The sequence below is a fragment of the Moschus berezovskii genome, chromosome 12 (assembly GCF_049115385.1).
Source record: "Moschus berezovskii isolate FMDL1 chromosome 12, NW_MosBer_1.0, whole genome shotgun sequence".
Lineage (NCBI taxonomy): Eukaryota > Metazoa > Chordata > Mammalia > Artiodactyla > Moschidae > Moschus > Moschus berezovskii.
In genome coordinates, this window is record NC_142471.1 from 62129717 (window position 1) to 62152270 (window position 22554).

At 41.6% G+C, this 22554-nt stretch overlaps 1 protein-coding gene across 2 annotated transcripts in view; it reads left to right on the forward strand.

The window, feature by feature from the left end:
* Positions 1-220: 220 nt before the first annotated feature.
* Positions 221-22554, forward strand: part of LOC129555971 (cytochrome P450 2C19-like) — a 44735-nt gene continuing 22401 nt past the window's right edge. Inside the window, exons 1-5 of one of the 2 annotated variants that reach the window (XM_055425932.2) lie at positions 221-388; positions 2157-2319; positions 2497-2646; positions 9365-9525; positions 10683-10859. In XM_055425932.2, the coding sequence (XP_055281907.2) occupies positions 221-388; positions 2157-2319; positions 2497-2646; positions 9365-9525; positions 10683-10859 (819 nt within the window). The remainder of the gene's footprint in view (positions 389-2156; positions 2320-2496; positions 2647-9364; positions 9526-10682; positions 10860-22554) is intronic. The other variant, XM_088842512.1, reaches the window with a different exon arrangement.

Here is a 22554-nt window from a genome sequence, read left to right on the forward strand (position 1 = left end):
CAGAATCTCCAGAGCAGTCACTGGACACAGAGAAAACAAGACTAAAGGACAGTTTATTTTGATTTTTATCAGTGGGGTAAAGTCTACTTAGAATAGAGTGCAAAGTGGATATAACTGATTAACCTGTTTATATGGGAGAGGCCAAGGTTGAATTAACAGGGACTATTATAAAAGCTTTAAGCTTCATGCTCAGTTGTCTGAAAAAGAAGAGAAGGCATCAATGGATCTGGCTGTAGTCCTCGTGCTCTGTCTCTCCTGTCTGCTTCTCCTCTCACTCTGGAAACAGAGCTCTGGGAAAGGGAAGCTCCCACCGGGCCCCACTCCTCTCCCGATTCTTGGAAACATCCTACAGTTAGATGTTAAGAACATCAGCAAATCCTTAAATAATGTAAGTAGACTTTATGCTCGCTCCAATGTCCTGAAAACAGTAAGTAAATTAAGCCAAACAACAACAACTATATATATATATATACATAAACTTTGATATTTCTCTTGTGTTGTTTTGTTTTTTTTAAGCTCCTTCATTGTAATGGAGAAACAAAATAATGTGTTTGTGAGTAGAAGAGCATTTAGCTCTTTGAATGGAGCAATCAAAACAATATGGTATCAAAAGCTAGAGTATTGCTTCCCTTCTTTATTTCACAGCCATTTGCTGTGATTTGGGGCTGAAGGTAAATCGGTAATGAAGTGTTTGGCAATAAAAAAATTTCCTTGCAGAAGACGTGCACTGTATAAGCTGTGTATTTTGTTCAGATGATCAATTCTATGAAAACAGAACTTTTTCTGAAGAAGCACATTGGGCTTGGTATTAAGGAAAGAGCTCTGTGTTCAAGACCAGCGTGAGTGAGTGAAAGAAAGAAGTCATCAGTCAAGGTCCAGCTGGCGGCAGCAGTCTTCATTGGGAATCTGCAGGAAGCTGCCGTCTGTGCCCTGGGAACGCTGCAGGAGGGAAGATGTTCTTCCATGAGATGCTGCGTGTCCTGGCACTGCCTCTGTGGTGCTTCCTCTCTTTCTGTGTTAGTGACACTAGTGGATCGCAAACAAGGCTGGGCGTTAGAACCATTTGGACTTATTTTTTAAAACATAGAATTGTAGTATATTCAGTATTTTGCAATGGTCTATAATGGAACAGAATTTGAAAAAATAACATGTTTTATATTTATGTATTATATATATTATATATACTTGTGTATATACATATATATGTATGTTCAGTTCAGTTGCTCAGTCGTGTCTGACTCTCCGCGACCCCATGAATCACAGCACGTCAGGCCTCCCTGTCCATCACCAACTCCCGGAGTTCACTCAGACCCACCTCCATTGAGTTGGTGATGCCATCCAGCCATCTCATTCTCTGTTGTCCCCTTCTCCTCCTGCCCCCAATCCCTCCCAGCATCAGAGTCTTTTCCAGTGAGTCAACTGTTCGCATATGTATGTATGTATGCATATATATATAAACTAAATCATATATACATATGTGATATATATTGTACAATATGTATACATACAAACATATATACATACATATATGTGTGTGTATATATATATACATACATACATATATATGTATATAAAACTGAATCAGTTTGCTGTCATCTTGAAACTAGTACTGTAGTTTTATAACAGTACTATAAGTCAACTATCCTTCAAAAAATAATTGTAGCATTCATCACAGGACTGGAGAATGAGAATTCTCATGGGAAGAACTCTGCATGTAACTCTGAAGCAGTCAGCTGGGTGTTGGTTTAGAGGTGGGCTTTGAAGAATCATATATCGTTCAAGGATCAGAAGTTGAACAAGTTGATTCAAATTTCAATCCTCTATATATAGTAACTCTGGGACACTGGAATGAAATGGAATTCCTTGACCATGGTTTCCTTATTTATAAGTGGAGCAAATAAACTTGCTGAAGGTGTTGATATGAGGATTAGCTGTCATTGTGTACCAATTACTTTGACCATTGCCTGGCATTGCAGTTCATCCATAAGTGGAAGTTGTAACAACCACCATCAAGTTTAGGTATTGAATTCAGGAATATTTAGGCTATATGTGGCAGAAGAAAGATATAATCATAGGATGATAACACATTCTGAATCAGGAACAATGTATTATCAAATATTGACTTCTTTTGCTATTACATGCATCTCCATTTCCAGCTCTCAAAAGTCTATGGCCCTGTGTTCACTGTGTATTTTGGCATGAAGCCCATGGTGGTCTTGCATGGGTATAAAGCAGTGAAAGAAGCTCTGATTGACCTGGGAGAGGAGTTTTCTGGAAGAGGTCGTTTCCCAGTGAATGAGAAAACTAGAAAAGGACATGGTAGGTGTGCATGTGTGCATGTTCTGCATTCAAAATTGGGGTGAGGAGGATGGAAAAGAGGGATTTGAGGAACCCTTCAGCAGAGCTGGATCCACCAGAAAGGCTGCCAAATGTAAGCTCACTATTCCTTGCCTAGGGCCTCCCTCCTGTTAATAGTTCTCTTTCTCCTCCTGGCAGGAATACTCTTCAGCAATGGCAAGATATGGAAGGAGACCCGGCGCTTCTCCCTCATGACCCTGAGGGATTTCGGAATGGGGAAGAGGAGCATTGAGGACCGCGTTCAAGAGGAAGCACACTGCCTGGTGGAGGAGTTGAGAAAAACCAATGGTGCGTGATTTAACTTTGATCTTAACAGACTGCTCTCTTCTCTAGTGACACCCTTGGAAACATTTGAGGACTGGCCACATTTTTCCTAGGGATCACGATTGCAGCCCTTCCTTGGAAGGGGGAGGCTGTGAAGAAGAGGGAGCCAAGGGAGCTTTTGTGTAGCCATGCTGATCGTTTGGTGTATACCCATGGTTGTGCACACAGTGTGGGTTTAAAGGTCACTTATCATACTTTCCCTGAACCTTGTTTTCACGTCATAAATCACAAAAAATAGTTCTGAATCATTTCCTGAAAATGTGAGAAAACGATATTTTTCTCATAGCGTAAATATGGATTGTCTATTTCAGAGCATTTCAGCAGGGAATAGTTGTTAACTGGACAGGATGGGAATGACCTCCTCATACCCTTATGGAGCATGAAACCAGTATCATGTATATTCACATAATTGAACTATATTTATACGTTCATCCTCACAGACTTGTCTGAGAGTACTTCTAGGGGCCAAACCTACAATTCTGGCCAATAGTAATTCTATATGATTTTAATCATTTCAGTTCAGTTCAGTTCAGTTCAGTCGCTCAGTCGTGTCCGACTCTCCGCGACCCCATGAATCACAGCACGCCAGGCCTCCCTGTCCATCACCAACTCCCGGAGTACACTCAAACTCATGTCCACAGAGTCAGTGATGCCATCCAGCCATCTCATTCTCCGTCGTCCCCTTCTCCTCCCGCCCCCAACCTTTCCCAGCATCAGAGTCTTTTCCAGTGAGTCAACTCGTCGCATGAGGTGGCCAAAGTATTGCAGCTTCAGCTTTAGCATCAGTCCCTCCAATGAACATCCAGGATTGATCTCCTTTAGAATGGACTGGTTGGATCTCCCTGCAGTACAAGGGACTCTCAAGAGTCTTCTCCAATACCACAGTTCAAAAGCATCGATTCTTCGGCGATCAGCTTTCTTCACAGTCCAACTCTCACACCATACATGACCATGGGAAAAACCATTGCCTTGACTAGACGGACCTTGGTTGGCAAAGTAATATCTCTGCTTTTTAATATACTATCAAGGTTGGTCATAACTTTCCTTCCAAGGAGCAAGCGTCTTTTAATTTCATGGCTGCAATCAGCATCTGCAGTGATTTTGGAGCCCAAAAAAACAAAGTCTGACACTGTTTCCACTGTTTTTCCATCTATTTCCCATGAAGTGATGGGACCAGATGCCATGATCTTTGTTTTCTGAATGTTGAGCTTCAAGCCAACCTTTTCACTCTCCTCTTTCACTTTCATCAAGAGGCTTTTGAGTTCCTCTTCACTTTCTGCCATAAGGGTGGTGTCATCTGCATATCTGAGGTTATTGATATTTCTCCCAGCAATCTTGATTCCAGCTTGTGCTTCTTCCAGCCCAGCGTTCCTCATGATGTACTCTGCATATAAGTTAAATAAGCAAGGTGACAATATACAACCTTTACGTACACCTATTCCTATTTGGAACCAGTCTGTTGTTCCATGTCCAGTTCTGACTGTTGCTTCCTGACCTGCATACAGGTTTCTCAAGAGGCAGGTCAGGTGGTCTGGGATTCCCATCTCTTTCAGAATGTTCCACAGTTTATTGTGATCCACACAGTCAAAGGCTTTGGCATAGTCAATGAAGCAGAAATAGATGTTTTTCTGAAACTCTCTTGCTTTCTCCATGATCCAGCGGATGTTGGCAATTTGATCTCTGGTGCCTCTGCCTTTTCTAAAACCTGCTTGAACATCTGGGAGTTCACGGTTTACATACTGCTGAAGGGATATCTTATTGCAGCTCTCATCAATTATGATTTTTAAAATATATCAGCACTCATTATTTTCTCTTGCATAATACTGTATTGATTTATATATTTGAATAAATATTTGCTATGTCATAATTCTGCAAAATACCAAGTTATAAAATGTTTTATTTAACTAGATTTCAACATTTCAACACCTGCATACCCTGTCTTCTCTAAGCCAAATGTGTCTTTCTTTTCAATTTGCAAACTTTGCCCCACCATTATTGGACTTTGTAACAAATGTATGGTAATTATTTACCTTGCAGTATCAGGTGTAATAACCTATAAAGTGTTTGTCACAATGACTCTAATTTTCAGCTTATAGTACAAATCCCACAATTTATTTTTTTTATATTTATTTATTTATTTGGCTGCACTGGGTCTTAGATGTGGTATTTGGGATCTAGTTCCCTGACAAGGAATTGAACCCAGGCCCTCTGCATTAGGAGCATGGAGTCTTAGCCACTGGACCACCTTGGAAGTCCCAAATTCTGCTATTTTAAAATTCTTTATTCTGTATGAAGTGAAACAAAAGACAGCAAATCAGATTTTACCTGTGACTCACATATAGACAAATAAATATCAACCCCAAATTACCTCTTTTCCAAATTACCTCTGACAGTCTAGCTAAAATAAGTGTTTCTTTTTTTAATACTTAGGACCCTGGAACCTGGCATAGAAGCCCAAGATACATGTTTCTTTTATCTATGTCCTACCTTTTCTTCCCAAAACCTTTCAAAAATTTGTAGTAAAAAAAAACCACCTAACATGAAATCTACCATCTTAGCAAATTGTTAAGTGAATACTTACTTACAGCACTGAGTTTGTTAACTATAATCATACTGTTATACAGCAAGTCTCTAGAACTGTTCACCTTATAGGCCTGATACTCTGTACTCTTTGAACTATGACTCTCTGTTACCATACCAAAAGGAGTTCACTTCTCAGTGAGTGTTTAATCAGAGACAACTCCAAGAGTAATTGACACATGAACTGAAGTGTTTATTTGCATCTAGTAAAGGGAATCATTTTTCAAAGTTCTGGCTTCCTGAACTTTTATCAGGGCAGGGGATGAATATTAGCAGGAAAATTTTGTCATTACATATAAAGGTGGTCATAATTTCACAGAAGACCAGTTTGGCAACATGCTTCTTCACACATCACGTGTTTTGTTAATGGGCCTTAATCTCTGACTGCAGAGGAGATTTTAGCATTCACATGAAGCAAAGGTAGCTTTTGGACAGTTTTTGGTTTGTGTGCTCAGTCTCCACTCTTGTGGTTGGGCCCAACCTGGTTTGAACTGACTTTTGAGAAAAATCTCTTCCTGGAACCTTCTATACTTTAAAAAAACAACACAGCACCAACAAAGAAACCAACATCGGTTGATACTCTTACATGAGCTCCCTAGGGACACAATGAGGTTTCTAGATCTCATACTTTGCATGAGTTGCTCAAGGACAGAGGCCTACTGGAGTCATCTTCATTTCATCTTCCTCTGACTCTGGCAATTAGCATTCTGCTTTCTTTGAGTTTGACTACTAAACACACACACACACACACACACACACATACACACACACACACATATATACATATGTTTGTATACATATGCATACATATATACATACATATATAAGTGGAATCATGCAACAATTTTTTCTTCTGTAATAGATTATTTTCACTTAGCACAGTGTGCTCACTTTTCATTCATGTTGTAGCATGTGATGCAATCTTTCACTTTTATGGCTGAATAATATTCCAGTGTATCTATTTATCACATTGCCTTCTTTTTAAATAGCTTTATCTTGAAGTTCTAAGCAACTTTGTACATTATCTAGTATAGATTTTCCATGATTTGAGGTTCAAAAAAATTATTTATATGAATATAATTCATTTATATAACTGATACCCTGAGATTGCAGGTGATTGTTCTCTGGCTTATCCTCTTTTTTTTTTTATATTTATTTATTTTTGGCTGCATTGAATCTTAGTTGTGGCATCCTGGGTCTTGATTACAGCATGTGGGTTTCTCTCTAATTGTGGCCTGTGGACTCTGTAGCTTGCAGCACGTGGGCTCCCTGGTTGAGGTTCACAGGCTTAGTTGCCTCGTGGTATGTGGAATTTTAGTTCTGCAATAGATCCCACATCTCCTGCTTTGGAAGGTGAATTCTTAAACATCAGACCACCACTGGAAAGTCCCTAGTGTTTAATTTTCTACAGAATTTTCAGATGGATGATAATCAGCATTGACAATGTGAGTAATTAAATTATGTGAAAATGCCATCTTTTAAAATTTTTTAAATTATTTTTTAATCAATTTTCTTCATTGAAATATAGTTGATTTACAATGTTGTGTTAATTTCTGCTATACAGCAAAGTGGTTTAGTTATATATATATATATATATATATATATATATATATATATATATATATACATTCTTTTAAAAATATTTTTTTCCATTATGGCTTACCATAGGATAATGAATATTGTTCTCTGTGCTGTACAGTAGGACCTTGTTGTTTACCCACTTTATACATAACTCTTAACATCTAACTCCAACTTTCCACTCCACTCTGCCCCTCCGTCAAACCCCCCCCCACTGGCAACCACCAGTCTGTTTTCTGTGTCTGTGATTCTAATTTTGTACCCATGATTTTCAAATTACATTTTCAGTTTCTTCACTGCTTTGCTCTTAAATTCGAATTTAAAGGCAAAGAATGATAGGATTAGAAAGCAGTGGGAGCACTGCATGGCCCATTGAACTTGAACTCCAAAGACCCAGGTTTGAGTCCCAGCATTGCCCCTATATTGCCATGTGACTCTGACTGAATCTCTCCTGCTTCCAGGACCTTGTCCTCTTATTCTTTAAAATAGGCATGGTAATACCTAACAACAATAGTGTGACGTACATTCAGTGAGTTTCACTGAAAGGGCTTTGAAAATGCTGAGGTACCACACAAATACTATGAAATATAGTTACTCAAGACCATCTCAAGTACAACCACTTCTTACAACTAATTGAAAGCTGACTTTTCCTTTCCTGAGCTTCCATAATCCTTTTCCCAACAATTGCTTGTATTCAGATTTTAAGTTTGTATTGCATGGTGTGCCCCCTGCTGTTCTCTGCCAGTTCTGCATCTTGCCAGTCCAGGGGAATTGCAAACCACCCAAGGGATGCACTTATATTCTCTCCTATTTCTCTTGAAAATAGTATCTTTAAATATATTCTTCTTTATCCACTGGGCAAAGGAAAGCTGTGTGAACAGTGCACAAGTATTGGCACTAGATATGAATTTAATATTTTTATTTATTTTTTTATTTTTTATTATTATTATTTTTTAATCTATCCATTGCTTTATTATTATTTTTTTTTCGTTTCACATATGACAACATACATGTTTCAATGTCATTCAAATTTAATATTTTTATAAAACATTATTTAATTAGCTATTCAGATCAAGGTAAAAGTGATGTGCTCACAATTGCACTCATCTCACACGCTAGTAAAGTCATGCTCAAAATTCTCCAAGCCAGGCTTCAGCAATATGTGAACCGTGAACTTCCAGATGTTCAATCTGGTTTTAGAAAAGGCAGAGGCACCAGAGATCAAATTGCCAACATCCGCTGGGTCGTGGAGAAAGCAAGAGAGTTCCAGAAAACCATCTATTTCTGCTTCATTGACTATGCCAAAGCCTTTGACTGTGTGGATCACAATAAACTGTGGAAAATTCTGAAAGAGTTGGGAATACCAGACCACCTGACCTGCCTCTTGAGAAACCTGTACGCAGGTCAGGAAGCAACAGTTAGAACTGGATATGGAACAACAGACTGGTTCCAAATAGGAAAAGGAGTACGTCAAGGTTGTATCTTGTCACCCTGCTTATTTAACTTACATGCAGAGTACATCATGAGGAATGCTGGGCTGGAAGAAACACAAGTTGGAATCAAGATTGCCGGGAGAAATATCAATAACCTCAGACATGCAGATGACACCACCCTTATGGCAGAAAGTGAAGAGGAACTAAGAAGCCTCTTGATGAAAGTGAAAGAGGAGAGCGAAAATGTTGGCTTGAAGCTCAACATTCAGAAAACAAAGATCATGGCATCTGGTCCCATCACTTCAAGGGAAATATATGGGGAAACAGTGGAAACAATGTCAGACTTTATTTTTTTGGTCTCCAAAATCACTGCAGATGCTGATTGCAGCCATGAAATTAAAAGATGCTTGCTCCTTGGAAGGAAAGTTATGACCAACCTAAATAGCATATTAAAAAGCAGAGACATTACTTTGCCAACCAAGGTCTGCCTAGTCAAGGCTATGGTTTTTCCAGTGGTCATGTATGGATGTGAGAGTTGGACTGTGAAGAAAGCTGATCGCCGAAGAATCGATGCTTTTGAACTGTGGTGTTGGAGAAGACTCTTGAGAGTCCCTTGGACTGCAAGGAGATTCAACCAGTCCACTCTAAAGGAGATCAATCCTGGGTGTTCATTGGAAGGACTGATGCTAAAGCTGAAACTCCAATATTTTGGCCACCTCATGCGACGAGTTGACTCACTGGAAAAGACTCTGATGCTGGGAGGGTTTGGGGGCAGGAGGAGAAGGGGACGACAGAGAATGAGATGGCTGGATGGCATCACCGACTCGATGGACATGAGCTTGAGTGAACTCCAGGAGTTGGTGATGGACAGGGAGGCCTGGTGTGCTGTCATTCATGGGGTCGCAAAGAGTTGGACATGACTGAGCGACTGAACTGAACTGAATTTTATGCATGTTGAATATTGTGCTGTTGAGGGAATTTGTAGGAGAAATATTGACAGACTTTCTAACATAACCTTTACCTGCTGTCTCGAAGGAAAAGTGTTTTTCACATGTATGCTTTAATGATGTGTTTAAATTGTTATTCTTTAGGGTTGCCCTGTGATCCCACTTTCATCCTGGGCTGTGCTCCCTGCAATTTGATCTGCTCCATTATTTTCCAGAACCGTTTTGAGTATAAAGATCAGGTTTTTCTAAATATAATGAAAATGTTTAATGAAAACGCCAGAATTCTGAGCTCTCCATGGCTGCAGGTGAGGCTCAGTTCCTTTCTTCTTGAGGAATCATTTCTGCTCTTTTCTGTGTGAGGCCCAGATCTCTCTCTGCACAAAGCTGTGAGGTGAATATATGAAGAGCACAGTCCTGCCCAGAGCTTAGCATCATGGAGTGCTCATCTGGGGCAGAAGGCTGATCCCTTTAAGAATAGACAGGAAAATACATGCCCAGAATAATACAGAACTGCAATTCAGTCCTGTTGACTCTGTTCAGTGGTTTTTCCATAAACTACTTCGGTGACTTCTCCAAAGCATGTGACTTCCACAGCAGTAGAAGGACTTCCATACCCTTCTGGAAAGGCTTCCATTGCCCACAAGTCTAGTCATTCAGTCTCCACTTAGTTACTACTTCAGCGTATTAACTGGCAAAAATATCTGCTTTGAGGAAGGATGAGATCTCCTTTAAGGGGGAGAGTGCTGCCAGGGGACACTTCCTAGGATAGGAGAGTTTGATACATCAGTTGACATCCTGACTGACAAAATAGTTGCTTTGGGGATGACAAAATGATTGCTTCCTTGGTGTAGGAACCATAAACAAACCTCACAGGTGTACCCTGTGCTGAGCTGTCATGTTCTGCCCTCTGCCTAAAAGACAATGGTGTGACCTCATAAAGGTCACTTAATTGCTCTGGTTCCCAGTTACTTTATCCATAAAATGTTGAGTTCTGTTTCATGGTGTCTTTTGAGCCCTCTAGGTTCTAAAATACTGATTTTATGTTTGAGTCTACTAAACAGAAATAGAAACATCAGGAATCAGCTCTGTGCATATCAAGTTATCCAAATTCTCTTAACCTCTATTGTCATCTATAAAATGTAAATCCATCCCTTATTTCATGATTGTAGGGAAAACTTGTTGTAAAAAAATCATAAGATGATTTATATCAGGATGATTTTATACTATAAACATGATGTATGAATATAGGAAATAATTATCATCTTTCATCCCTGGGTTGAATTTTCTTCCTCAAATACATCTATCACCATAGATACAATGTATTGTGAAATAAATATTTCCTTCAATACAAAGACCATGTTATATTACTATTTTAACATGGCTGCTCACCAAGGATGGGCATATAGTATATAAATTCTCATAAGGTGTTCTTTATTTAATAAACTATTGTTTTCCTTTCTAGGTCTGCAATACTTTCCCTGTTCTCATTGATTATTTCCCAGGGAGCCTTGACAAATACCTTAAAAACTGTGATAATTTAAAGAGTTATATTTTTGAGAAAACAAGAGAACACCAAACATCCCTGGACATTAACAACCCTCGGGATTTTATTGATTGTTTCCTAATCAAGATGGAGCAGGTAAAATGTTAATGAAAACTCAATAACTTGGTTGCTTATGCAGTTTGGGGGGGTCACTGAATTTACTGGAGATATTTCAGTGGTTTGGCATTCTATGCTGACAAGTATTTGAATTGTGCATAAATCTATAGTAAGAATCTATTATGGAAAATATAATATTTAACTGTTTAATCAGTTGAATATATTGATTCTACTCTTCACATACTACTAATATACCTATGGAAAGGCAGAATGACACCTCAGGTGAAATGGAAACATTTAGAAACAAGTTAGAAAATACAAAATATTGTGGTATGATATGATGATGGACATGATCATTTCACACACTGTATGAGGAAATGGAAAGGAATGGCTTAATCAAGCCAAACTTTTTGCATGTCAGGTGGTTGGAAATAAATCTGAATACATTAGCACTGAAGGGCAAGGTAGGGAATTTCAGATGGGTGAATGCTGTATATATAATGCTTTATATATTGGCTGGTGATGGGAAAGAGTAGGTGGGTGGAAGACAGAAGCCTTAATTTTGTGTTAAGTAAAATGAATTATGGAGATGGCGTTACATGTCTGTGAGCATTAATCTTGCATCATGTGTTGTAAAGACTATTTTCCTCACACGAATCATCTCGGCATCTTTGTCAAAAATCAACTGACCCAAAATTTGAGGGTTTAATTGTGTAATCTGACATCTGTTCCAGTAATCTAAATGTCAGCCATTGCACTTTCATCTGGCCATTTTATTTTATTTTACTTTTTTAATTTATTTTATTGGAGGCAAATTACCTTACATTAATATATTGGTTGGTTTTGCCATACATTGACACGAATCCGCCCCGGGTGTACATGTGTTCCCTTTCTTGAACCCCCCTCCCACCTCCCTCTTCCCCATATCCTCCCTCCAGGTCATCCCCGTGCACCAGCCCCAAGCATCCTGTATCATCCGTCGAACCTGGACTGGTGATTCATTTCACATATGATAATATACATGCTACAATGCCGTTCTCCCCAATCATCCCACCTTCACCCTCTCCCACAGAGTCTCAAAGACTGTGCTATACACCTATGTCTCTTTTTCAGTCTCATATACAGGGTTAAGGTTACCATCTTTCTAAATTCCATATATATGCATTAGTATACTGTATTGATGTTTTTCTTTCTGGCTGACTTCACTCTGTATAATAGGCTCCAGTTTCATCCACCTCATTAAAACTGATTCAAATGCATTCTTTTTGATGGCTGAAAAATACTCCATTGTGTATATGTACCAAAGCTTTCTTATCCATTCATCTGCAGATGGACATCTAGGTTGCTTCCATGTCCTCGCTATTATAAACAGTGCTGCGATGAACATTGGAGTACATGTGTCTCTTTCAATTCTGGTTTCCTCAGTGTGTATGCCCAGGAGTGCGATTGCTAGATCATATGGCAGTTCTATTTCCAGGTTTTTGAGGAATCTCCACACTGTTCTCCATAGTGGCTGTACTAGTTTGCATTCCCACCAACAGTGTAAGAGGGTTCCCTTTTCTCCACACCCTCTCCAGCATTTATTGCATGTAGACTTTTGGATAGCAGCCATTCTGACTGGTGTGAAATGGTATCTCATTGTGGTTTTGATTTGCATTTCTCTGATTATGAGGGATGCTGAGCATTTTTTCATGTGTTTGTTAGCCATCTTTATGTCTTCTTTGGAGAAAGGTCTGTTTAGTTATTTGGCCCATTTTTTTGATTGGGTCATTTATTTTTGTGGAATTGAGCTGCAGGAGCTGCTTGTATATTTTGGAGATTGATCCTTTATCAGTTGCTTCATTTGCTATGATTTTCTCCCATTCTGAAGGCTGTCTTTTCACCTTGCTTATAGTTTCCTTTGCTGTGCAGAAGCTTTTGATTTTAATTATGTCCCATTTGTTTATTTTTGCTTTTATTTCCAATATTCTGGGAGGTGGGTCTTGGAGGATCCTGCTGTGATTTATGTTGGAGAGTGTTTTGCCTACGTTCTCCTCTAGAAGTTGTATAGAATCTGGTCTTACATTTAGCTCTCTAATCCATTTTGAGTTTATTTTGGTGTATGGTGTTAGGAAGTGTTCTAGTTTCATTCTTTTACAAGTGGCTGACCAGTTTTCCCAGCACCACTTGTTAAAGAGAATGTCTTTTCTCCATTTTATATTCTTACCTCCTTTGTCGAAGATAAGGTGTCCATAGGTGCGTGGATTTATCTCTGGGCTTTCTATTTTGTTCCATTGATCTATATTTCTGTCTTTATGCCAGTACCATACTGTCTTGATGACTGTGGCTTTGTAATAGAGCCTGAAGTCCAGCAGGTTAATTCCTCCAGTTCCATTCTTCTTCTTCAAGATTGCTTTGGCTATTCGAGGTTTTTTTGTAATTCCATACAAATTGTGAGATTATTTGTTCTAGTTCTGTGAAAAATATCATTGGTAGCTTGATAGGGATTGCATTGAATGTATAAAATACTTTGGGTAGTATACTCATTTTTACAATATTTATTCTTCCAATCCATGAACACGGTATATTTCTCCATCTATTAGTGTCATCTTTGATTACTTTCACTAGTGTTTTATAGTTCTCTATGTACAAGTATTTTGTTTCCTTTAGTTCAGTTAGTTCGTTAGTTAGTTCAGACGCTCAGTCGTGTCCGACTCTCTGCGACCCCATGAATCACAGCACACCAGGCTTCCCTGTCCATCACCAACTCCCGGAGTACACTCAAACTCAAGTCCACAGAGTCGGTGATGCCATCCATCCATCTCATTCTCTATCGTCCCCTTCTCCTCCCACCCCCAACATTTCCCAGCATCAGACTCTTTTCCAGTGAGTCAACTCGTCGCATGAGGTGGCCAAAGTATTGCAGTTTCAGCTTTAGCATCAGTCCTTCCAATGAACACCCAGGATCGATCTCCTTCAGAATGGACTGGTTGGATCTCCTTGCAGTACAAGGGAGTCTCAAGAGGCTTCTCCAGCACCACAGTTCAAAAGCATCAATTCTTCGGCGATCAGCTTTCTTCACAGTCCAACTCTCACATCCATACATGACCACGGGAAAAACCATAGCCTTGACTAGGCGGACCTTTGTTGGCAAAGTAATGTCTCTGCTTTTTAATATACCATCAAGGTTGGTCATAACTTTCCTTCCAAGGAGTAAGCATCTTTTAATTTCAAGGCTGCAATCAGCATCTGCAGTGATTTCGGAGCCCAAAAAAATAAAGTCTGACACTGTCTCCACTGTTTTTCCATCTAATTCCCGTGAAGTGATGGGACCAGATGCCATGATCTTTGTTTTCTGAATGTTGTGCTTCAAGCCAACCTTTTCACTCTCCTCTTCCACTTTCATCAAGAGGCTTTTGAGTTCCTCTTCATTTTCTGCCATAAAGGTAGTGTCATCTGCATATCTGAGGTTATTGATATTTCTCCCAGCAATCTTGATTCCAGCTGTGCTTCTTCCAGCCCAGCGTTCCTCAGGATGTACTCTGCATATAAGTTAAATAAGCAAGGTGACAATATACAGCCTTGACGTACTCCTTTTCCTATTTAGAAACAGTCTGTTGTTCCATGTCCAGTTCTGACTGTTGCTTCCTGACCTGCATACAGGTTTCTCAAGAGGCAGGTCGTGTGCTCTGGTATTCCCATCTCTTTCAGAATGTTCCACAGTTTATTGTGATCCACAAAGTCAAAGGCTTTGGCATAGTCAATGAAGAAGAAATAGATGTTTTTCTGGAACTCTCTTGCTTTCTCCATGATCCAGCGGATGTTGGCAATCTGATCTCTGGTGCCTCTGCCTTTTCTAAAACCAGCTTGAACATCTGGGAGTTCACGGTTCACGTATTGCTGAAGCCTGGCTTGGAGAATTTTGAGCATGACTTTACTAGCTTGGGAGATGAATGCCATTGTGCAGTAGTTTGAGCATTCTTTGGCATTGTCTTTCTTTGGGATTGGAATGAAGACTGACCTTTTCCAGCCCTGTGGCCACTGCTGAGTTTTCCAAATTTGCTGGCATATTGAGTGCAGCACTTTCACAGCATCATCTTTCAAGATTTGAAATAGCTCAACTAGAATTCCATCACCACCACTAGCTTTGTTCGTAGTGATGCTTTCTAAGGCACACTTGACTTCACATTCCAAGATGTCTGGCCTAGGTCAGTGATCACGTTATCGTGATTATCTTGGTCGTGAAGATCTTTTTTGTACAGTTCTTCTGTGTATTCTTGCCACCTCTTCTTAATATCTTCTGCTTCCGTTAGGTCCATACCATTTCTGTCCTTTATTGAGCCCATCTTTGCATGAAATGTTCCCTTGGAATCTCTAATTTTTCTTGAAGAGATCTCTTGTTTTTCCTATTCTATTGTTTTCCTCTGTTTCTTTGCATTGATCACTGAGGAAGGCTTTCTTATCTCTCCTTGCTATTCTTTGGAACTCTGCATTCAGATGCTTATATCTTTCCTTTCCTCCTTTGCTTTTTGCTTCTCTTCTTTTCACAGCTATTTGTAAGGCCTCCTCAGACAGCCATTTCACTTTTTTGCATTTCTTTTCCATGGGGATGGTCTTGGTCCCTGTCTCCTGTACAATGTCACGAACCTCCGTCCAGAGTTCATCAGGCACTCTATCTATCAGATCTAGTCCCTTAAATCTATTTCTCACTTCCACTGTATAATCATAAGGGATTTGATTTAGGTCATATCTGAATGGTCTAGTGGTTTTCCCTACTTTCTTCAATTTCAGTCTGAATTTGGCAATAAGGTGTTCATGATCTGAGCCACAGTCAGCTCCTGGTCTTGTTTTTGCTAACTGTATACAGCTTCTCCATCTTTGGCTGCAAAGAATATAATCAGTCTGATTTTGGTGTTGACCATCTGGTGATGTCCATGTGTAGAGTCTTCTCTTGTGTTGTTGGAAGAGGGTGTTTGCTATGACCAGTGCGTTCTCTTGACAAAACTCTATTAGCCTTTGCCCTGCTTCATTCCGTGCTCCAAGGCCAAATTTGCCTGTTACTCCAGGTGTTTCTTGACTTCCTACTTTTGCATTCCAGTCCCCTATAATGAAAAGGACATCTTTTTTGGGTGTTGGTTCTAATAGGTCTTGTAGGTCTTCATAGAACCGTTCAACTTCGGCTTCTTCAGCGTTACTGGTTAGGGCATAGGCCTGGATTACTGTAATACTGAACGGTTTGCCTTGGAAATGAACAGAAATCATTCTGTCGTTTTTAAGATTGCATCCAAGTACTGCATTTCAGACTCTTTTGTTGACCATGATGGCTACTCCATTTCTTCTAAGGGATTCCTGCCCATAGTAGTAGATATAATGGTCATCTGAGTTAAATTCACCCATTCCAGTCCATTTTAATTCACTGATTCCTAGAATGTCTATGTTCACTCTTGCCATCTCCTGTTTGACCACTTCCAATTTGCCTTGATTCATGGACCTAACATTCCAGGTTCCTATGCAATATTGCTCTTTACACCGGACCTTGCTTCTATCACCATTCACATCCACAACTGGGTATTGGTTTTGCTTTTGCTCCATCCCTTTATTCCTTCTAGAGTTATTTCTCCACTGATCTCCCATTAGCATACTGGGCACCTACCGACCTGGAGAATTCCTCATTCAGTATCCTACCATTTTGCCCTTTGATACTGTTCATGGGGTTCTCAAGGCAAGTATACTGAAGTGGTTTGCCATTCCCTTCTCCAGTGGACCACATTTGGCTGTGGTCCATATAATCAGATCGACTAGTTTCCTGTGATTATGATTTCAGTGTATCTGCCCTCTGATGCCCCCTTGCAATACCTACCGTCTTATTTGGGTTACTCTTACCTTGGGCGTGGGATATCTCTTCACAGCTGCTCCAAGAAAGCACAGCCACTGCACTTTACCTTGGATGCGGGGTATCTCCTCAAGGCCACCCCTCCTGACCTTGAACGTGGAGTAGCTCCTCTCGGCCCTCCTGAGCCTGCCCAGCCACCGCCTTTTGGATGTGGGACAGCTCCTCTCGGCCGCCGGCCCTGGCCTCAGGCGTGGGGTAGCTCCTCACGCCTTGCCACTTTGCGTGGTCGGTTGCGCCAGGGCTGGCATCTCTCGCGTCTGCACCGCCGGGGCCGGCGTCGGGTAGATATATTCCTAAGTATTTAATTCTTTTTGGTGCAACAGTGAATGGAATAATTTTCTTAATTTCTGTTTCTATGTTCTCATTATTCAGTTCAGTTCAGTCGCTCAGTCGTGTCCGACTCTCCGTGACCCCATGAATCACAGCAAGCCAGGCCTCCCTGTCCATCACCAACTCCCGGAGTTCACTCAAACTCATGTCCACAGAGTCGGTAATGCCATCCAGCCATCTCATTCTCTCTCGTCCCCTTCTCCTCCGGCCCCCAACCTTTCCCAGCATCAGAGTCTTTTCCAGTGAGTCAACTCGTCGCATGAGGTGGCCAAAGTATTGCAGTTTCAGCTTTAGCATAAGTCCTTCCAATGAACACCCAAGATTGATCTCCTTCAGAATGGACTGGTTGGATCTCCTTGCAGTATAAGGGACTCTCAAGAGTCTTCTCCAACACCACAGTTCAAAAGCATCAATTCTTTGGCGATCAGCTTTCTTCACAGTCCAACTCTCACATCCATACATGACCACGGGAAAAACCATAGCCTTGACTAGACGGACCTTGGTTGGCAATGTAATGTCTCTGCTTTTTAATATACTATCAAGGTTGGTCATAACTTTCCTTCCAAGGAGTAAGTGTCTTTTAATTTCCTGGCTGCAATCAGCATCTTCAGTGATTTTGGAGCCCAAAAAAATAAAGTCTGACACTGTTTCCACTGTTTTTCCATCTATTTCCCATGAAGTGATGGGACCAGATGCCATGATCTTTGTTTTCTGAATGTTGAGCTTCAAGCCAACCTTTTCACTCTCTTCTTTCACTTTCATCAACAGGCTTTTTAGTTCCTCTTCACTTTCTCTCATAAGGGTAGTGTCATCTGCATATCTGAGGTTATTGATATTTCTCCCAGCAATCTTTATTCCGGCTTGTGCATCTTCCAGCCCAGCGTTCCTCATGATGTACTCTGCATATAAGTTAAATAAGCAAGGTGACAATATACAGTCTTGATGTACTCCTTTTCCTATTTGGAACCAGTCTGTTGTTCCATGTACAGTTCTGACTGTTGCTTCCTGACCTGCATACAGGTTTCTCAAGAGGCAGGTCAGGTGGTCTGGGATTCCCATCTCTTTCAGTATTTTCCACAGTTTATTGTGATCCACACAGTCAAAGGCTTTGGCATAGTCAATGAAGCAGAAATAGATATTTTTCTGAAACTCTCTTGCTTTCTCCATGATCCAGCGGATGTTGGCAATTTGACCTCTGGCGCCTCTGTCTTTTCTAAAACCTGCTTGAACATCTGGGAGTTCACAGTTCACATATTGCTGAAGCCTGGCTTGGAGAATTTTGAGCATGACTTTGCTAGCATGTGAGATGAGTGCAATTGTGCGGTAGTTTGAGCATTCTTTGGCATTGCCTTTCTTTGGGATTGGAATGAAGACTGACCTTTTCCAGTTCTGTGGCCACTGCTGAGTTGGATATCTGTGTGTTGATTTTATATCCTGCAACTTTACTGTATTCATTGATTAGCTCTAGTAGTTTTTTGGTAGAGCCTTTTGGGTTTTCAGTGTAGAGGATCATGTCATCAGCGAATAGTGAAAGCTTTTTTCTTCTTTTCCAATTTGAATTCCTTTTATGTCTTTTTCTGCTCTGATTGCTGTAGCTAAAACTTCCAGAACTATGTTGAATAATAGTGGTGAGAGTGGGCACCCTTGTCTTCTTCCTGACTTTAGGGGAAATGCTTTCAGTTTTTCACCATTGAGGATAATGTTTGCTGTGGGTTTGTCATATATAGCTTTTATTATGTTGAGATATGTCCCTTCTATTCCCACTTTATGGAGGGTTTTTATCATAAATTGATAATTGTTGAATTTTGTCAAAGGCTTTCTCTGCATCTATTGAGATAATCATATGATTTTTATTTTTCAGTTTGTTAATGTGGTGTATTATGTTGATTGATTTGTGGATATTGAAGAATCCTTGCATTCCTGGGATAAAGCCCACTGGTCATGATGTATGATCTTCTTAATGTGTTGTTGGATTCTGATTGCTAGAATTTTGTTAAGGATTTTTGCATCTATGTTCATCAGTGATATTGGCCTGTAGTTTCTCATCTATTTCATTATTCATTGTATATTGACTCTTTTTTATTTCCTCTAATTCCTTATTAAACCTTTCTTGCATCTTCTCAATCCTTTTCTCCAGTTTATTTATCTGTAACTCCATTTTGGTTTCCAGATTTTGAATCATTTTCACAATTAAAATTCAAAATTCTTTATCGGGTAGGTTCCCTATATCTTCCTCTTTTGTTTGTGTTGGTGGGCATTTATCCTGTTCCTTTACCTGCTGGGTATTTCTCTGCCTCTTCATCTTGCTTATATTGCTGTGTTTGTGGTGGTCTTTCCGTCTTCTGGCAGTTTGTGGAGTTCTCTTTATTATGTAGTTACCTCGTTGTCTGTCGGGTTGGATGGGTGACTTGTCAAGGTTCCCTAGTTAGGGAAGCTTGTGTCGATGTTCTGGTGGGTGGAGCTGGATTTCTTCTCTCTGGAGTGCAATGAAGTGTCCAGTAATGAGTTTGAGATGTCAGTGGGTTTGGAGTGGCTTTGGGCAGCCTGTATATTGAAGCTCAGTGCTATTCTCCTGTGTTGCTGGATAGTTTGCATAGTATGTCTTTCAATGAAACTTGTTGACCCTTGGGTGGTGCCTGGTTTCAGTGTATGTATGGAGGCATTTGATGAGTACCTATCAATTAATGTTCTCTGGAACAGGAGATCTCTGGTGTTCTCAGGATTTGGACTTAAGCCTCTACCTCTGTTTTTCAGTCTTATTCTTGCAATAGGCTCAAGACTTCTCCCTCTGTTACGTCCAAGGCAGTTCCTTCTGTTGAAAAAGCTCTTCTGTTTTCTGGTCTCCTCAGTGTCTAATTCCCATCCTGACACCAGGATGCGGTGGTGGGCACTTCCCCCCCCCCCCCCCCCCCCCCCCCCCCCCCCGGCTCACCTGTTCATCCTGCTGTGGGGAGGGAGGAACGCAGCTAACAAATATCCCTGGCGTCTGTGGGGAGTGCTTGCAGTGTCTCGGCTACACTGGGAATGCTCCCGCTCGAGGCATGTGTGCTTTCCCTGTTTATGCTGCTTAGGCTCTAGGTTGCTCTGCCGGGAGCTGTCCACGTCCAGCGCTGGGTTGGGTTGCATGCACTTCCCAGTTCTGAGCGGCTCAGGTTCAGGTCCTTGGGTACTCCACAAAGGCACAGACTTGGCTGGGCCTGCGTTTTTTGTCTTCCCCGGTCCAAGCAGCTCAGGTGACCAGACGTTTGGTGAGCGCGGTCGCTGCGACTTATTGCCTTCCCGGTCCCTGCCGCTCAGTTTTCTGGGAGTACAACCGGCAGTTTCTCAGGCAGATATCGACCGGCGTGAACCCAAGAAGTCCTGGCCAGCAAGGAAGCCTGCCTGCAGCTTGGCACGGGAAGCCTCTCTGGGGCTGTGGCTGCCCCCCCTCCCGCCCCCGGCTGCCCTCCCCGCCCGCGCCGGCAGGGGCTGGGGGATGGGCCGCCCGCTGCCGGCTCGCTCTGCTCAGCGCCCCGTTCTGGGTTGGGGCTTTTCACAGGCTTTTCCTCGCCTTTTTGCCTTTTAGCTGCAGCTTCTGCTTTGCTGAGGAAGGCTTTCTTATCTCTCCTTGCTATTCTTTGGAACTCTGCATTCAGATGCTTATATCTTTCCTTTTCTCCTTTGCTTTTCGCCTCTCTTCTTTTTACAGCTATTTGTAAGGCCTCCTCAGACAGCCATTTCGCTCTTTTGCATTTCTTTTCCATGGGGATGGTCTTGGTCCCTGTCTCCTGTACAATGTCACGAACCTCCGTCCAGAGTTCATCAGGCACTCTATCAATCAGATCTAGTCCCTTAAATCTATTTCTCACTTCCACTGCATAATCATAAGGGATTTGATTGAGGTCATATCTGAATGGTCTAGTGGTTTTCCCTACTTTCTTCAATTTAAGTCTGAACTTCGCAATAAGGAGTTCATGATCTGAGCCACAGTCAGCTCCTGGTCTTGTTTTCGCTAACTGTATACAGCTTCTCCATCTTTGGTTGCAAAGAATATAATCAATCTGATTTCGGTGTTGACCATCTGGTGATGTCCATGTGTAGAGTCTTCTCTTGTGTTGTTGGAAGAGGGTGTTTGCTATGACCAGTGCATTCTCTTGACAAAACTCTATTAGCCTTTGCCCTGCTTCATTCCGTGCTCCAAGGCCAAATTTGCCAGTTACTCCAGGTGTTTCTTGACTTCCTACTTTTGCATTCCAGTCCCCTATAATGAAAAGGACATCTTTTTTGGGTGTTAGTTCTAAAAGGTCTTGTAGGTCTTCATAGAACTGATTAACTTCGGCTTCTTCAGCATTACTGGTTGGGGCATAGGCCTGGATTACTGTAATATTGAATGGTTTGCCTTGGAAACGAACAGAAATCATCCTGTCATTTTTAAGATTGCATCCAAGTACTGCATTTCGGACTCTTTTGTTGACCATGATGGCTACTCCATTTCTTCTAAGGGATTCCTGCCCACAGTAGTAGATATAATGGTCATCCGAGTTAAATTCACCCATTCCAGTCCATTTTAATTCACTGATTCCTAGAATGTCTATGTTCACTCTTGCCATCTCCTGTTTGACCACTTCCAATTTGCCTTGATTCATGGACCTAACATTCCAGGTTCCTATGCAATATTGCTCTTTACAGCACCGGACCTTGTTTCTATCATTGGTCAAATCCACAACTGGGTATTGGTTTTGCTTTTGCTCCATCCCTTTATTCCTTCTATAGTTATTTCTCCACTGAGCTCCAGTAGCATACTGGGCACCTACCGACCTGGGGAATTCCTCATTCAGTATCCTATCATTTTGCCCTTTGTTACTGTTCACGGGGTTCTCAAGGCAAGTATACTGAAGTGGTTTGCCATTCCCTTCTCCAGGGGACCACATTCGGCTGTGGTCCATGTGATTAGATCAGCTAGTTTCCTGTGATTATGATTTCAGTTTGTCTGCCCTCTGGTGCCCCCTAGCAATACCTACCGTCTTATTTTGGTTTCTCTTACCTTGGTCGTGGAAAATCTCTTCACAGCCGCTCCAGCAAAGTGCAGCTGCTGTACCTTACCTTGGACGAGGGGTATCTCCTCAAGGCCCCCCCTCCTGACCTTGAACGCAGAGTAGCTCCTCTCGGCCCTCCTGCGCCCGCGCAGCCACCGCCTGTTGGACGTGGGGTAGCTCCTCTCGGCCGCCGGCCCTGGCCTCAGGCGTGGGGTAGCTCCTCACGGCCGCACCTCTTTGCGTGGCTCGTTGCGCCGGGGCCGGCGTCTCTCGCGTCGCGTCTGCGCCGCCGGGGCCGGCGTCTCTCGCGTCGCGTCTGCGCCGCCGGGGCCGGCGTCTCTCGCGTCGCGTCTGCGCCGCCGGGGCCGGCGTCTCTCGCGTCGCGTCTGCGCCGCCGGGGCCGGCGTCTCTCGCGTCAGTGATCAATGCAAAGAAATAGAGGAAAACAACAGAATAGGAAAAACAAGAGACCTCTTCAAGAAAATTAGAGATTCCAAGGGAACTTTTCACGCAAAGA